Source organism: Haliaeetus albicilla, chromosome W (assembly GCF_947461875.1).
Source record: "Haliaeetus albicilla chromosome W, bHalAlb1.1, whole genome shotgun sequence".
Taxonomy (NCBI): domain Eukaryota; kingdom Metazoa; phylum Chordata; class Aves; order Accipitriformes; family Accipitridae; genus Haliaeetus; species Haliaeetus albicilla.
The window spans coordinates 35,170,766-35,185,719 of NC_091515.1; the positions used below are offsets into that span (position 1 = coordinate 35,170,766).

The 14,954-nt window shown below is 45.3% G+C and overlaps 1 protein-coding gene across 1 annotated transcript in view; it reads right to left on the reverse strand.

The window, feature by feature from the left end:
- The window catches only part of ZNF541 (zinc finger protein 541), a 30,714-nt gene extending 16,461 nt beyond the window's left edge, over nucleotides 1-14,253 (reverse strand). Inside the window, 9 exon segments of the mRNA XM_069775118.1 lie at nucleotides 18-233; nucleotides 2,798-2,854; nucleotides 3,259-3,456; nucleotides 3,579-4,595; nucleotides 10,648-10,685; nucleotides 12,039-12,287; nucleotides 13,486-13,696; nucleotides 13,698-13,865; nucleotides 13,959-14,253. Coding sequence (XP_069631219.1) covers nucleotides 18-233; nucleotides 2,798-2,854; nucleotides 3,259-3,456; nucleotides 3,579-4,595; nucleotides 10,648-10,685; nucleotides 12,039-12,287; nucleotides 13,486-13,696; nucleotides 13,698-13,784 — 2,073 coding nt within the window. The 5' untranslated portion in view covers nucleotides 13,785-13,865; nucleotides 13,959-14,253.
- Nucleotides 14,254-14,954: the final 701 nt, after the last annotated feature.

A 14,954-nucleotide genomic window follows, 5' to 3' on the forward strand; every position in this document is an offset into this window, starting at 1 on the left:
ATTCCGTTTCTCCTTACCTGCTGTTCCTCGTTCCTTTGTGGTAAATGCCATTGTTCACCACGAAAACACCTATAGCTCTCCAGACCATTCTCGGTATAGAACAGCTGACTGCAGTTCTTGCGGAGAAAGCTGCTTTCACAGTTGCTGCCATCGGCAGGAGCAGCACCGGTCTTATTGCTAAGTGAAAAATCGAGATAAAGGGATGGAAAATTAACGTTATAAAAGTTGAACCACTTTAAAAAAAAATAATTTAATCACTATCAATGTTAGATCCATGCTCACGTTTCCTGCCATAGAGCTCATTTCATGTCTAGTTGGGAAATCTCTGCAGCTCATTTAGCAGCAAAAGATGTTAACTAGAGAAAAATCCCCAGTGGGACATCAATCACCAGCATTATAACAATACAGCTTTAAAAGAGAGATGCGGTTAAGATAGCCGCTCAAAAGACAAGGTACACGAATTGTACCTATTACCAGATAGGTACAAATACTATTTTCAAAGTTATATATATCGCTTTTTAACTGTGACACCAAAAAAGAATGACCTGCATTAAAAACTCCAGAAGCATTTTCTTTGAATACCATGCATTTCATGCACTGTGGCATTTCTGAAAGATCCACTTTTGTGAATGAAAAAATGTATCATTTGTGGATAACTCCCCCTTGTGAATTCAGCGTTTGGGAAAGGTGACATCAGAAGTCCTGCAGACCCATTTCTCTATCCACGTGATGAAGACAGCAAATGAAGTTAAAGCTTCCCAGCACACCATACTTACTGCCTGGCCGTTCCTATAGCCTGGCTAATCCTCAGAACCTTTTCCGACACAGAAACAGAGGACCGGGCAGACCACCAAGGCCAGCTGGAGCAGGTAATTGTTTTCACGTGGCTCACCAGGCACCACAACTTTCATTCGTTGCCAAAGAACGATGAAATTCTTCTTTCTTAATGAGAGACAGCAGCTCCCTTACCTGTAATAGTTAGCAACACTGCAGGCAAGGCACCTCTTCTGAGGCTGCATGGGGACTTCACTGCTGCTTACAAGGACGTGGATTATAAAAAGCCCTTTTTTTCCAGGGAGCAGCTTGCCTTCTCATTTAGTAAATGGCAAGCTATCGAGGCTGGGCAGTAAGGTGGCAGAGCCACGATTTGCTTACAGAGAAAATACCACAGGTGTGCAATCCCTGCACCAAAGGAAAGCAGCAATTACCAAAGAAGAGGGAAGTATGTGAATTTTCTTCAGCAGAAAGAACTGAGTCACAAACTCACTCTAAAAAATAATTAATCATAAAATTAGCTAATCACTTTTAAAACCTAAATTCAGGGCCTGCCTCCATGATTATAATGCAATAATACTCTTTACAGGCGGACTATGCACCAGGAATGAGATTGAGAGTGAAGCCCATACCCCCCCCCCCCCCATCACCTGGAAACCCTTCGATGAGGTGAATCCTTTAACATTATCCCACGTTTCCATTTCTTTACTTCCATGGTGAAGTTTTGGTCTTTTATCGTTGTAATGTGTGAAAAGAACAAGCCCGGTCATTCCTTATTACATCCTTAAACAGTCTGCAACATTTCACTCGGGTTACCTCCCTGTCACACTTCAGTCACTGCACGATTTTTACAACCGCGAGTTAGAAATTAGGTTGAAAGTCTTGTGGTTCTCATTTAAACACCTATTAATTAGCACAATCTAAAAGTAGCCAAATGAAAAGGCTACTTTAAATCTCAACCCTGAGGGAAATACGCCTGACTAGGTGCTAAAATGCGCTCCAGAAAACAAACCTCACCCTCAACACTTCAGTGCAACCTGCTTACCACCCAGCTGGCAAGGCAAGTTTTCTTCCTTTGCTGCGTTAGCGAGGCTGTAGATATTTCCACCCTGCAGATAAAGAAACAATAATCAAAAGCAGATGTTATTCTGCCTGCAAAGCCTTAAAATACAGTCATTTCACCTTTAAAAAAAAATAAAAGGAACATCTGAGCTGTTTTCTCCATGAAAATAACACTTTACACTTGCACAGCAAAGCAATGCTCATTAACCAATCCCATAAACCTTTACAGTCGTTAATAAATGCTCCTTGTAACACTTAGATACATGCATCCACACAGCAAGCACATGTGCAAACAGGAATCCCCATTTACACAACATGGCTATCAAACTGCATTATTTCCATTGCAAGCTGTACGCAGGGGGTAGGGGGGGCCACGCTCCAATTCCTCGGCCACGCACGGTTCCTGCACCACGTGCCCAACTCCAGAGATGCAGGGAGGGCTGGAGCATCCCGATCTCTGGCTGCCGCGGGCATCGGCTCTACTAACACCACACTGCTGGGTCAACACCAGGAACACAGGAGCGGGCTGGGGATTCACTCGTGCTCCATGTATCATCCAGGCTCCCCAAAATCTCCTGGAGTTAGAGGAATGCAAATCTAAGACCCCCCCTGAGCCCTTGGAGTTCTCACCTTGACTGCTAAAGTAACACCTGGGGCACAGAAAGCCTTTGTAAATAGTCAGAAAAGGAACAGGAGCAGCACAGAACGGGTTTAACCTCAGTGCGTTCGAAGTTCCCTGTCCTGAGGGCTGCCAGTCCTCTTGGCCCAATGCACGAGGCAGCAGCAACCTCCTCGGGACAGGGCAAGACGTGCGTGTAAGCCCAACATGCCACTAACAACAAAGCAGCACTTAAACCAACCACAAACTTTGGAGATATTTAGTCCCCAACACAGCCCCAGCACATTTATCTGTAACGCAAGCTTCTGTGTTTACCCTCAATTAACATATTTTGACTTTTACCTCCAGGGACTGATCTCTAAAGGTGAGAAGTTCGTTTAGGTTGACCTCCCTGCCCTCCTGCGGGCAAGGAGACACCAATTATTTCTACTGGAGAAAGTAGTTCCCCTTCCACAGGCACTGAGCTTGCTGAATGTTCCGGCATTCGCAGCTTTTTATTATCACTGGCCTGTGCGCAAGCTCCACCAAGAAGCCAGATGAAAGGCTACATATCATGTTACTAAATATCCCAAGCCCTGATCTCATTAAATTATTTCTAAACCTTTAGCACTGGATTAATTAGTATTTTCAGAGTGCTCTGGATGTGTAAAGTGCCATGTAAGTGCTAAGTACTGTTATTGGTGAAATCTAGAGCTGTCAACACTAATAAAAAGCACTTAGAGTGCAGGAAGACAGTAAACGGCTCTGAGAAGCGAACTCAAATAACGGATGGCTAAACGTGAAGAAAGAGCACACTGATGTACTTGAATCCTGTTGAAAATGGTCAGCCGGTGCATCCCACCGGCTGCAGGAGCCGACAAGAAAGACGCTACGGCCACCTGACTCAGGGGAGCCGTGCTGCTCAGCCCCATCAGCTTCTCCCTGGGGATGGCAGGCAGACACCAAGACCGGGCAGCACCCGCCAGCAGCTTCCCACCCATCTCTGCACTACCATCTTTACTCTTTTTTTAAATGCGGAAGCCTTGTTTTCTAGCTGATTCGACCTCCCAGAAGAGTGGCTTCCCGCCGCGCTTCCAGGCACCGCATACTGGAACTGACTAAGAACAGAGAAATCTCTTAATCACAAGTATTCTTTCAAGGGTGCTGGCTGCGATCCCTGTTTCTCCCCATCTGACGAAATGCCCTGGAACCGGGAGACAGCCTTTTGGAGGTACGTGGAAGGCCCCTCATACTCCGTTGGCTGCAGAAGCTGGGAAGCCAAGGGGGACTGTTGCTGCTGCCGAAACCCCACTTGGAGAAGGTTTGCTGCCCAGTGCTCGGCCTCAGGAGGGTGAGACAGGACCTGCTGAGACTTGGGGGTCACCTGAAAGAAGTGCTGCTGCACCTGCAGTGGCTCCAGGCACGCAGCAGGTTCCTGGGCTTTCGGGAAGAGCTGTCCGGTCTCGCTCTGCAGCATGCTGCACTTCCAAACCTCCGGAAAATTCAACTCCCTGGCATTCTCCCACAAGTGGGAGTTGTGGATTTTCGCCGACTGAAAGGCTTCCTCAAAACAAGCGAGGGCCAACTCACTCAGCACGTCCTCTTCGGCTTTAAAAGGCGCAACAGGGAAAGACAAAGCATCCAGACATTTGTACACAGCTGAGAACGTGCAGGAAGGTCCAGCTAACCCCTCTAAAACACCCTGCACTGCGACAGGCGACTTGTGAGCGAGACAGACGTTATTCCTTTTGGGTTTAGCGCAAACCGGCACGTTTCTTATCCACTGAAAGTTACTGCTCGACTGGTTTGCAGACAGCTTCTGCCCTCTGAACACACAAAAACAAGGCGGGGTGCCGCTGGGACAACACTGCAGCCCCGTGGGATCCAAGGGGAACCAGGCTTCTGAAATAAAAGACCTACTGGTCAGATTGGTAACTACATTCTCGCCTGGCACAATCACAGAAACATTGCCAGGATTTATTATGGCACAGATGTTGGAAGAAGCAGAACTTTCTTGGCACAAGAGGCGATCCTTCAATATATTGTCACCCACAGCCTCCAAAAGTCCACTGCTGTTAGATGCAAGGCAAGAGGCCTGGCTGGGTGGCTGGGGAGGAATCTGGCAAGGCAGCACCCGTGTGCTCTGCAGAGGGCAAGGCAGCTAAGGGAAGCTTCTGATTTGCAAAGCTGTTGACAATGCACCTCAGTGTGTCTCTTTCAGGTGGGAAAGAGCCTGACTCAGAGCACGCAGTCAGTCCATCCACCAATTTCCCACTGCCTTAGATATATAGACCAGGAAGAAGCAAAGATTCCTCCCTGGCACCTTCCTTAGGAGGCTCCTTCAAGCCACACAAGCTGTGCTGAGAGCATATTTCCATACATTCTGTATGGTATGTCTAAATATTTTGATGGTTTTAATATTTTGTACCAGCTGTGGAAACTGGTTTGCTGCTAGGTGACTGTAAAAGTGAGATTTGGTAAATAATTATTAGAAATCTTATACTAACACTATGATTGAAACAATAGACAAAAGTATAGCCAAGCAATTAACTAGTAGAGGTAGTTACTCATAAGTTTTGCAGTTCTTTGCTCTTATGACTAGATGTTCCTGTACGCTAGATGAGAACAATGTTGAAACTGACCACATGTGATTGAAGCTGCATTAAGCTTCAAGATCAAAGAACAAGGACAAGAATAAAGACTTCAAGGACAGCCAACAAGAACTTCAAATGGGTCGGTGGTCGTAAAAGCAGCCCTTTGACTCAAATGGATCCTTCGTTGCGCATGATTGGATGTAGGCAGTACTATGATAATCAGTTATAATCGTTTTTATGTGTATGTATACTAATCTGATTAATATGCAATTAGTTATTCTATATAACCTGTTAGCGCTAAAGCTGTGGTATGCACACTAGGTGGAACTATCCCCCCGTGCATCCAGCGCTGCAATGAAGAACGCCTGCTTTCTAAAACTCCAAAACGAGTCTTAGAGAGTTTCTTCGACCGGCTTTTTGGTATCATTTTGGTGACCCAGATGGGACTAGGCTTCTGAGACTCGATGGACGTGGGATTGCAGGACCTCCAGCCGGCACCGAGATTTCTCAGGGAGACCCTTGATCCCCGTTCCCCGGGCTCACAAGCCAAGGCCACTGGTAAGATTTTATTTAAAGGCATTCTTTTGATTAACCTGGTTCTGGTATTCTGGTCTGGTACTCTTACCTGTAAGCCTGACTAAGAGAAGTCGGCAAGGAAGAGATATAAAAGGATCCTTAAAAAAATCTGGTATTCTGGTAGAAGTACTTCTCTGATAAAGGGTATTCGTCTTGCTGGTTGAAGGCGGAGATACCCATTTGGTTTGGTCTCGGTACTTTGATTAAGGCTTTGGGATTTGACTATTGATTTTGGATGTGACCTTAGATCTCTGATTGGTTCTGTTTGGTATTTTGACTTAGGCTTTGATTTTTCCGATTTTGATTTTGGTATATTGAAGGTATTGATAATGGGAACAGGACAGTCAAGTGAACTCCCTAAAAAATCATCTTTGGGGTGTATTTTAAAGCACTGGAAACAGCTGGGGGGTGTCCCAGGTGGTAACATGCAGAGAGAAGATTTGATTAAATATTGTAATCATTGGTGGCCTCTGTATAAGCTTGATGAAGGGGAAAAGCGGCCTGTGAGTGGGACACTAAATTATAACACCATGTTACAACTTATGTTATTTTTGAGACATGAGCAGAAATGGGATGAAGTTATGTATTGTGATTTGTTCTTTACCTTAAAGAATCATCCTGAATGGCAAAAGGATTGTGGAATTAATATGCCACCCAGTGATCCTTTTGTGCTAAAAGAAGGAAACAAAAAGGTAATGTTGAGGATTTCTTGGCTGAGCGAGGACATGTGAGCAATCCAGCCTTTAGCTGGAACGAAGCATAAGCATACAAAGTGCTGAAGCGGACAAGGACACCGTGTCTTTGTACGCAGAGAAAAGGAAGATAAGAAGAGCCTGATAAACAACTCCTGGATGCCAAAGAACGAGATAAGCAACCGCAAGATGCCTCGTGAAGAAGTTTGAGCAGCCAATAAAAGGATAAGATAGCGCTGCGTGAAACGAGATATTGTACCAATCAGAGCATTGTATAAGGCGTGTGCATAAGCGCATAGGGTATATAACTGTGCTGAAAGTTGTAGTAAATTGGCTTCACTTGATCACATTGGTCTGTGTGTGATGTCCCATTATTGATCCTCTGCCGCAATTGGCACCCAAACAAGGGACCCTCAGATCGGCTCTTTATCGTCTCTATGAGAATTTCTAACTGTCGAGGGAGCGGAAAAGCTGGCCGAATGATCCCTGCTGCCCTGGCAGGACGACGTGAGCCTCAGCTGAGCTGGGAAGACGAGGAAGCTTGCGCAAGCGAATAGAAGGTTGGAATCTCGCCCTGATCAGGTGAGCGGTTGGAGAAGGAGATAGGGTTGGACAAAGAGCAAGAAGCGGTCCTAAATCTCCTTCAACATATTCTCTCTAAGAGAGGACTGAAATGCGATAACTCCGCGATAAAGGGGTTGCTTTTATGGGCTTGGGAGAGAGAACTTATTCTGAGTAATTAGTGTGGGTACAGCTTTTGAGCTTGGTACCTGGGAAGCTATCGGAACCTCCCTATGGGATGAAATTAGTGACGGGTCTAAAGAAGTTAAAGGTCTTGCAACTTTATGGAAATTGATTAAGACAACTCTGCAAGAAATGAAAGCAGATCATAAAGCGTCTGCTTTTGCTGCTCTCTCTCTCCAACCGCAAGCGAAAGGGAAAAGCGGGGAGAAAAACATAATGCAGCGAGAGAGACTTTTTGGAGCTTGTCCGCCTGCTCCTGCGCCCTTGACTTCTGCTCCACTTCCTGGGACTGCTGATATTAATCAGCCATCTGACAGTTCCCAAGCCTCCCTAACCGTACGCTTAAAGGAAACCCTACAGAATCAGGGAGTGAGTAAAAATCCACCTACGAGAAAACAGCCCCCAGATACCACCGTTCAACATGAACAAATTATACCTAGCATATACCCTGATTCAAATAATGCAAACGAGGACTTGGCTACTATAATAATAGAGCAAAAAGAGAAAATGTTAGAATTGCTGGAGGAAATGCAAAAAAGAGACGGGGGTAAATGTAGGCAACCGTTGACGAAAAGAGCATATGAAAAAGCAGCAAATGCAATCATAGAAAGTATGGACTCTTTTGCTAAAGTAGTGGGTAAGGCAGAAGAGAAATCCCCCAAGGATAAAATGCAGGAATTGATTGACCTGTGTGTACAAAAAGGGGAAATAATGTCCAAAGAGGGAGAAGGGTTTAAACGGAGACCTACAGTAGATTTGACCTTATTGTGGTATTACAAATACAGACTTACAGCCGCTGCTGGATTTATTGCGGGGCAGCGATAGCTTAACTTCTACAAGACAACTAAGTGCACCGGGACGGCAAGCCTTGGCAGCAATTGGACAAAGAAAAAAAAAAAAAAAAAAAAAAATCACATCATCCATGTCTGGCAGATACGTTCCTGATTTACCCATAAATTTGAAACCTTATGCTGAGATTGATATGAAACACACTGACTGTAGTAAGCAGCATGACAGTGACACCAGTGATTGATCCACATCGTTTAACGCCGTGGGACAGTAAGAATGTTTGGGTGTCACTAGCTAAAGCTATTAATCAAACCTCTTTTTCTGTGTCATTGGCATTACCTGAGCAGTCTTTTATTCTTGTGTATTTTATTAGGTATAATGTTGCTTTTACTGTATTTAATTAATTGTGTTCATAGATCTTTGCAAAGGGCAATACAGCAGGTGTTAATTGACGAAACACAAAAAGGGGGAGTAGGGAATCTCTCTCCACAAGAAAAGTTAGCTAAAACCAAAATTAGGGGTAAGGTCATGGTTTTAGTTAAGAATCTAGAAACAGGGCAATGGGAAGGTCCATTTCCATTAATAACCTGGGGGCAAGGTTATGCTTGTGTTTCCACAGATACAGGCCCACGACGGACTCCCGCTTGATTTGTACGACCATCATAATCTGGAACATCCTAGATGGTGCGGCAATATGAATACCACCTTAGCCAAAAAACTAACGTATAGGTCACCTTGGCTAACATAACAGGTCAAGATTCTCTGTGCATTGCAACCGCATCACAAAGCCCGTGAACCAATAGACAGGATGGCTATGACTTGTGCAGCGTGCCTGGCCAGCGAGCGCATGCGTCATAGGTTGCAACTGAGGCGGATTTTGACACCCGCTGGCCGCGTGTGCTGAAATCCATTCCTCTGCAAATGTATAAATACCGGGATTTTCTGAAGAGCATGGGGCTGGTGTATGGCAAGGCCATCATTGCCTCTGTGGGGACGCCCCCATAAAGCTGACACCTACCGATTGCTGGGCTGAGTTCGCAGAGCAAGACGGCACAAGAATGTACAGATGGTCCATCCTTGTACGTTGCAATGTGTTTAAAAATTAATTGATAAATCAAGTAAAGCTGTGTTAATTGATGGAAAACAAAAAAGGGGGAATTGTGGACACATATTTAGCTCACGGCCACAAGAGTGCTGCTATCTCTTTTTACACCAGGAGGCGCAGCAGGCAACGCGTTACGGGAGTTACAACATTTAGCATGTTGGACGTCAAAGCAATTAAATCTTACATCTAGTATAATAAATGATCTCTTAGAAGACACAAAGAGCATAAGGCATGCTATTTTACAAAATAGGGCGGCTATAGATTTTTTTTTATTGTTAGCGCAAGGACATGGCTGTGAGGATTTTGAAGAAATGTGCTGTATGAACATATCAGATCATTCAGAGTCTATCCATAAGAAGTTACAGCAGTTGAGAGATAACATGAAGAAAATTGTAGTAGAGAAGAACCCTTTGGATGAATGGTTTGGGTCATTAGGGATAACGGGTTGGCTTAAAGAGTTATGTCGCATGGGCGTTGTTGTAGTTATTGTGATTTTAGCTATTGTAATAATTCTACCTTGTTTAGTTAGCTTGTTGAGAAAAATGGCATCCCAAGTTATTAATCAAGCCTGGATTGCTCAAAAACAAGAAGGGGGAATTATTGAGGATCTCTTGGCTGAGCGAGGACATGTGAGCAATCCAGCCGTTAGCTGGAACGAAGCATAAGCATACAAAGTGCTGAAGCGGACAAGGACACTGTGTCCTTGTATGCGGAGAAAAGGAAGATAAGAAGAGCCTGATAAACAACTCCTGGATGCCGAAGAACGAGATAAGCAACCACAAGATGCCTCGTGAAGAAATTTGAGCAGCCAATAAAAGGATAAGATAGCGCCACGTGAAACGAGATATTGTACCAATCAGAGCATTGTATAAGGCGCGTGTATAAGCGCATAGGGTATATAACTGTGCTGAAAGTTGCAGTAAATTGGCTTCACTTGATCACATTGGTCTGTGTGTGATGTCCCGTTGTGGATCCTCTGCCGCAAGGTGACAATAAGCTCAAAAGGTGTTATTCTGCATGTAGTATTGGGCAAAGATGTTTAAAGTTATACGAGCAAGAATGAGGATGATACCGAAATGATAATTGGATTGCAAAGGGCCCCACCTAGAACTGCTCCCAGAAAAAGTGATGAAAGAGAGCCCCATGAATAGTCCTGTCACAGGGCGAACAAGAGCTAAACAGAGCAAAGTTATTCAAGCTCCTCTTCGTCAGGCGCTTGGGACTGAGGGTGTGGCAACTATTAAAGTACCCTTTTCTATTGTGGATTTGAATAATTGGAAAACAGCAGCTGGGAGCTATCGGGAAAACCCTGATCAAACAGCCCATGCTTTTGAAACAATGATTCAGACTCAGGATCCTGATTAGAAAGATATACAAGTACTAATGAGTGTACTTTTTGATAGTGCAGAAAGAGATATGATCCGGAGGGTTGCTAAAACCCAGGTAGAAGCACAAGTGGCTTCTGGAGTATTACAGGGAACAGAGGAACAAAATTTTCCATTTACTGATCCCAAATGGGATCCTAATAATTTGGCTCAGAGAAGACTGCTAGATCAATATAAAAAATGGGTTCTATTCGGAATCAGAAATGCTATGCCTAAGGCAATTAACATGTTTAAATTATATGAAATTAAACAAGATAGAAAAGAGTCTCCCACTGAATTTCTAAGCAGATTAATTTCATATTCATACTCATGTTCCCATTATCAATACCTTCAATATACCAAAATCAAAATCGGAAAAATCAAAGCCTAAGTCAAAATACCAAACAGAACCAATCAGAGATCTAAGGTCACATCCAAAATCAATAGTCAAATCCCAAAGCCTTAATCAAAGTACCGAGACCAAACCAAATGGGTATCTCCGCCTTCAACCAGCAAGATGAATACCCTTTATCAGAGAAGTACTTCTACCAGAATACCAGATTTTTTTAAGGATCCTTTTATATCTCTTCCTTGCCGACTTCTCTTAGTCAGGCTTACAGGTAAGAGTACCAGACCAGAATACCAGAACCAGGTTAATCAAAAGAATGCCTTTAAATAAAATCTTACCAGTGGCCTTGGCTTGTGAGCCCGGGGAACGGGGATCAAGGGTCTCCCTGAGAAATCTCGGTGCCGGCTGGAGGTCCTGCAATCCCACGTCCATCGAGTCTCAGAAGCCTAGTCCCATCTGGGTCACCAAAATGATACCGAAAAGCCGGTCGAAGAAACTCTCTAAGACTCGTTTTGGAGTTTTAGAAAGCAGGCATTCTTCATTGCAGCGCTGGATGCACGGGGGATAGTTCCACCTAGTGTGCATACCACAGCTTTAGCGCTAACAGGTTATATAGAATAACTAATTGCATATTAATCAGATTAGTATACATACACATAAAAACGATTATAACTGATTATCATAGTACTGCCTACATCCAATCATGCGCAACGAAGGATCCATTTGAGTCAAAGGGCTGCTTTTACGACCACCGACCCATTTGAAGTTCTTGTTGGCTGTCCTTGAAGTCTTTATTCTTGTCCTTGTTCTTTGATCTTGAAGCTTAATGCAGCTTCAATCACATGTGGTCAGTTTCAACATTGTTCTCATCTAGCGTACAGGAACATCTAGTCATAAGAGCAAAGAACTGCAAAACTTATGAGTAACTACCTCTACTAGTTAATTGCTTGGCTATACTTTTGTCTATTGTTTCAATCATAGTGTTAGTATAAGATTTCTAATAATTATTTACCAAATCTCACTTTTACAGTCACCTAGCAGCAAACCAGTTTCCACAGCTGGTACAAAATATTAAAACCATCAAAATATTTAGACATACCATACAGAATGTATGGAAATACGCTATCAGTATTACAGATTTTTCTGCAGCTGGGCAGAAATACACACTCTGGGGGCTTTTCCTGCACCAGCCCACTCTGGAAAACTCAAAGCTAATTTGCATCTGCCAGGGAAGTCATTTTCTAACCTAACTTCACAGTGTTTGCTAGCCTGAAAACACGATAAAGACTAACAAGCACCATAACTTCTGAGATTGGCTTCCGCGGTACTTTATTTTCCAATCTTATTTACGTTTGGTAAACGAGGCCGCAGCAACCTTATGCATTTTTAACAGTTAATGCCTACGTACAGGTGGTCCAACCGTTTAAAGGCTTTGCTGTAGATGGTACGGACGTGTTCCCATTTCTGGCTGTGATTCAGGCAGCATTTGCTGAGAGCGCTGGCACTGCCGAACACCTTCCCGCAGCAGCTGCAGCCCGGCAGCGAGGTCTGAGGAGAGCCGAGGGGACACTTTCCTCTCCCTGCAGATCTGCCTCCTCCTACAGGCTCCTCCGGTGCCGTCAGCATGGGAAGCCCCGGCTCTGAAGGGAGGGAGAAAGTGATATCCTCAGGTTACTCTTGCGATGACATGCTTCTCACTTAGTACTAATAAAAATGTCTCTTTTTACAACACTTCTGTTGGAGGGCTCCGGCCTGTGGGTTTTGATGGCTGAATATCCACACAAAAATGAGCAGGGAAGTCCCGCAAACCTGCTTCACCTCTTATGAATTGCAGCTCTGGAGCTACTTTATTTCTGGGGTCTCCACAAACACCTAAACCCACATCCCACCCTCGCACAGGTTACACCCTTTGCCATTTTGACCCTCGTTGTAACGAACTTTACCATTTTCCCCTCTTTCTTGGGAAAAGAGGGAGGGAATGAGACAACTCCAAACCCCCTTGTTTAAGGTATTTTATCTACAGCAATTTGACTAGATGATAACCCATGCATTTCCCGCTGGATTGGACTTTGGGAGACAATTCAAGGTTCCCTACCCACAGAACAAGCCGTTAGGAGCTGTTATTAACTGGCAAATCAGTAGAAACGCAGGTCTCAATTGTTAGGAGAAAGTCTCATTTTCTCCTAGTGCTGCTAGTTACAAATTTTCATTTGCTTTCTTTTTAAGCTACCCAAACAGGGCATGCTTTTATATACATTAGCAATTAAGTTATCCATTCCCTCCAGAAGAGTGTTTTACTAAAGGCAGACCTAGAAAAAGCCCATTCTGCTTAATCCATTTCACAGAGACTTTGAAATGTGGAAAGAATTAAACAGAATGTCTCTTCTCCGCTTCAGGAAAAGCCAGCAATATAGATGTTTGCAACATATTTAGCAAATCTATCATTTTAATGCCTTCATATTTTCCATTTCCAGCTGGAGGGCAGGTTGCAAGGACTCTTGAAAAAACCCCAGAAACAAACATATTCCTGTCTAGGGTATAATTTTAAGAAAATAGGACAGAAGTGAAATTCCTGTGAAAGAAAGGTGTTATAATTGTTATTATCTTCTACAGCCTTATCAGTCTGAATGCCGTTTTACAGGTAAAAGGCAACAAGAAACACTTTTGAAGTGCTTAAACTACAAGAACCTAAAACTGATTAAAAAACCCCACATGTATCCACCTCTTTACCCCAAAGATCTTTCCATGTCACGGACTCTGCCACCTATATAAAGTTACTAAATATCTCCGGCTGCTTCGATCCATAAGACACCCTTCAAAAGAACAGAGAACACTCACCATGCTGTGAGGGCCGCAAGTCTGGCTCATCGAGGAGCTGAACAGAGTCGCAGTCCTTCACCGGGTACAGAGAGAACACATTTAAATTGGCCTCCAGAGCGTGGCTGGCCACATCTGCAGCTGGAAGGCCAGGCACCACGTCCAAGCTGCTCAGCCCTGCGTACATCCCGTCTTTCGCATTTAGGCATAAATCGTGGTTGAGAGCCTTGCTTACAGACCAGCCCCTGGCTTTCGGAAAATCCAGGGAGATGCACCTCCAAATGAACAGCGTTCTCATCATCGAAGGAGTACTGGTCCATGCCCGCCGCTGACTTTACAGCCAGTTAAAGGTGGACTCCTTTCCACCTAGAGCAAAACTTGAGGGCATGAGGACAAGCCTCCTAAGCAAAACATAAAAAGAAAAAGTTAAATAAGATTTGATGTTACTCACCAAACCCTAACCAGTACCGCAACTGGCCCTGTATCAACCATACCTTATCGGAGAAGAAAACAGAAGTATCCCTGTTCCCGCAGCAAACACAAGGCATGCCCCTGCTGTCTGAAGCAGAGGAGGGCTGCTGAGACCCTGCAGGCAGGTTTGGAGGGCTGGGGAGACAAGGGGTTCTTCTTATAAAAAGCTGCACTAAGAAAAAGGGTTGAAGTGTTTCCCCTACCCTGGAATAGGCTGAGGGGCTGCAACAGGGCTGAGGTGCAGAAAGAAGGCAGGAAGGAGGGAAAGGCTGCCCCTGGAGTAGAGTGGGGTTGGGGGTGAGAGGAGCTTTCCTTGAGGGAAACACTCCTCCCAGCCTTGCAGGAGACTGCAAAGGGCCAGAGCTTGGGGTGAGGGAGGGGGCTCTCCCTTGAGGGAAACACTGCTCCTAGCCTGGCTGCAGAGGGCCAGAGCTTGGGGTGAGAGCAGACTCTCCCTGAGAAGAGCGAGTAGGGAGGAGGGAGGCGGGAGCTGCTCCAGGGCCGGGGCTTCTCTTCATGGGGAAGGGAGGGGGCTCCAGTGGCCCGTGTGGGGCTACCCGGGAGCCTGAGGAGATTGGGGGGGGGGGGGGGGGGGGAAGAGAAGAGGAAGAAGAGGAAGGGGGATATCCCTCACCTCGCACCCCTGCCCTTCCCGCACGCTACGCCTTGTAGCACCGCCCCGCCCTCATCCCCGGGCGGCTGCGTGCGGTGTCACGTGACGGGGAGGGTAGAGAGGGGGCTGTGGCGGGAAAAGGCGGGTGGAACGGTGGGGGTGAGCTTGTGAGGGGGGGAGTAAGGGGAATGGGTGTTAGTGTGGGGAGAGGAAGCTTGAAGGGATGTGAGGTCTCCGTGGGAGAGGTGGCCCCGGAGGGAGGTGAGTGGGGAGGGTTGTGTGTGGAATAAAGATGGTAAGAGGGAGGTTTGGGTAGGAAATAGGGGGGCAGGGTTGCGGTGGGCATGGAGGGAGGTGTGTGGGAGGGCTTAGGGAAGGGGCTGGAAATGCGAGTTATGGGGCAAAA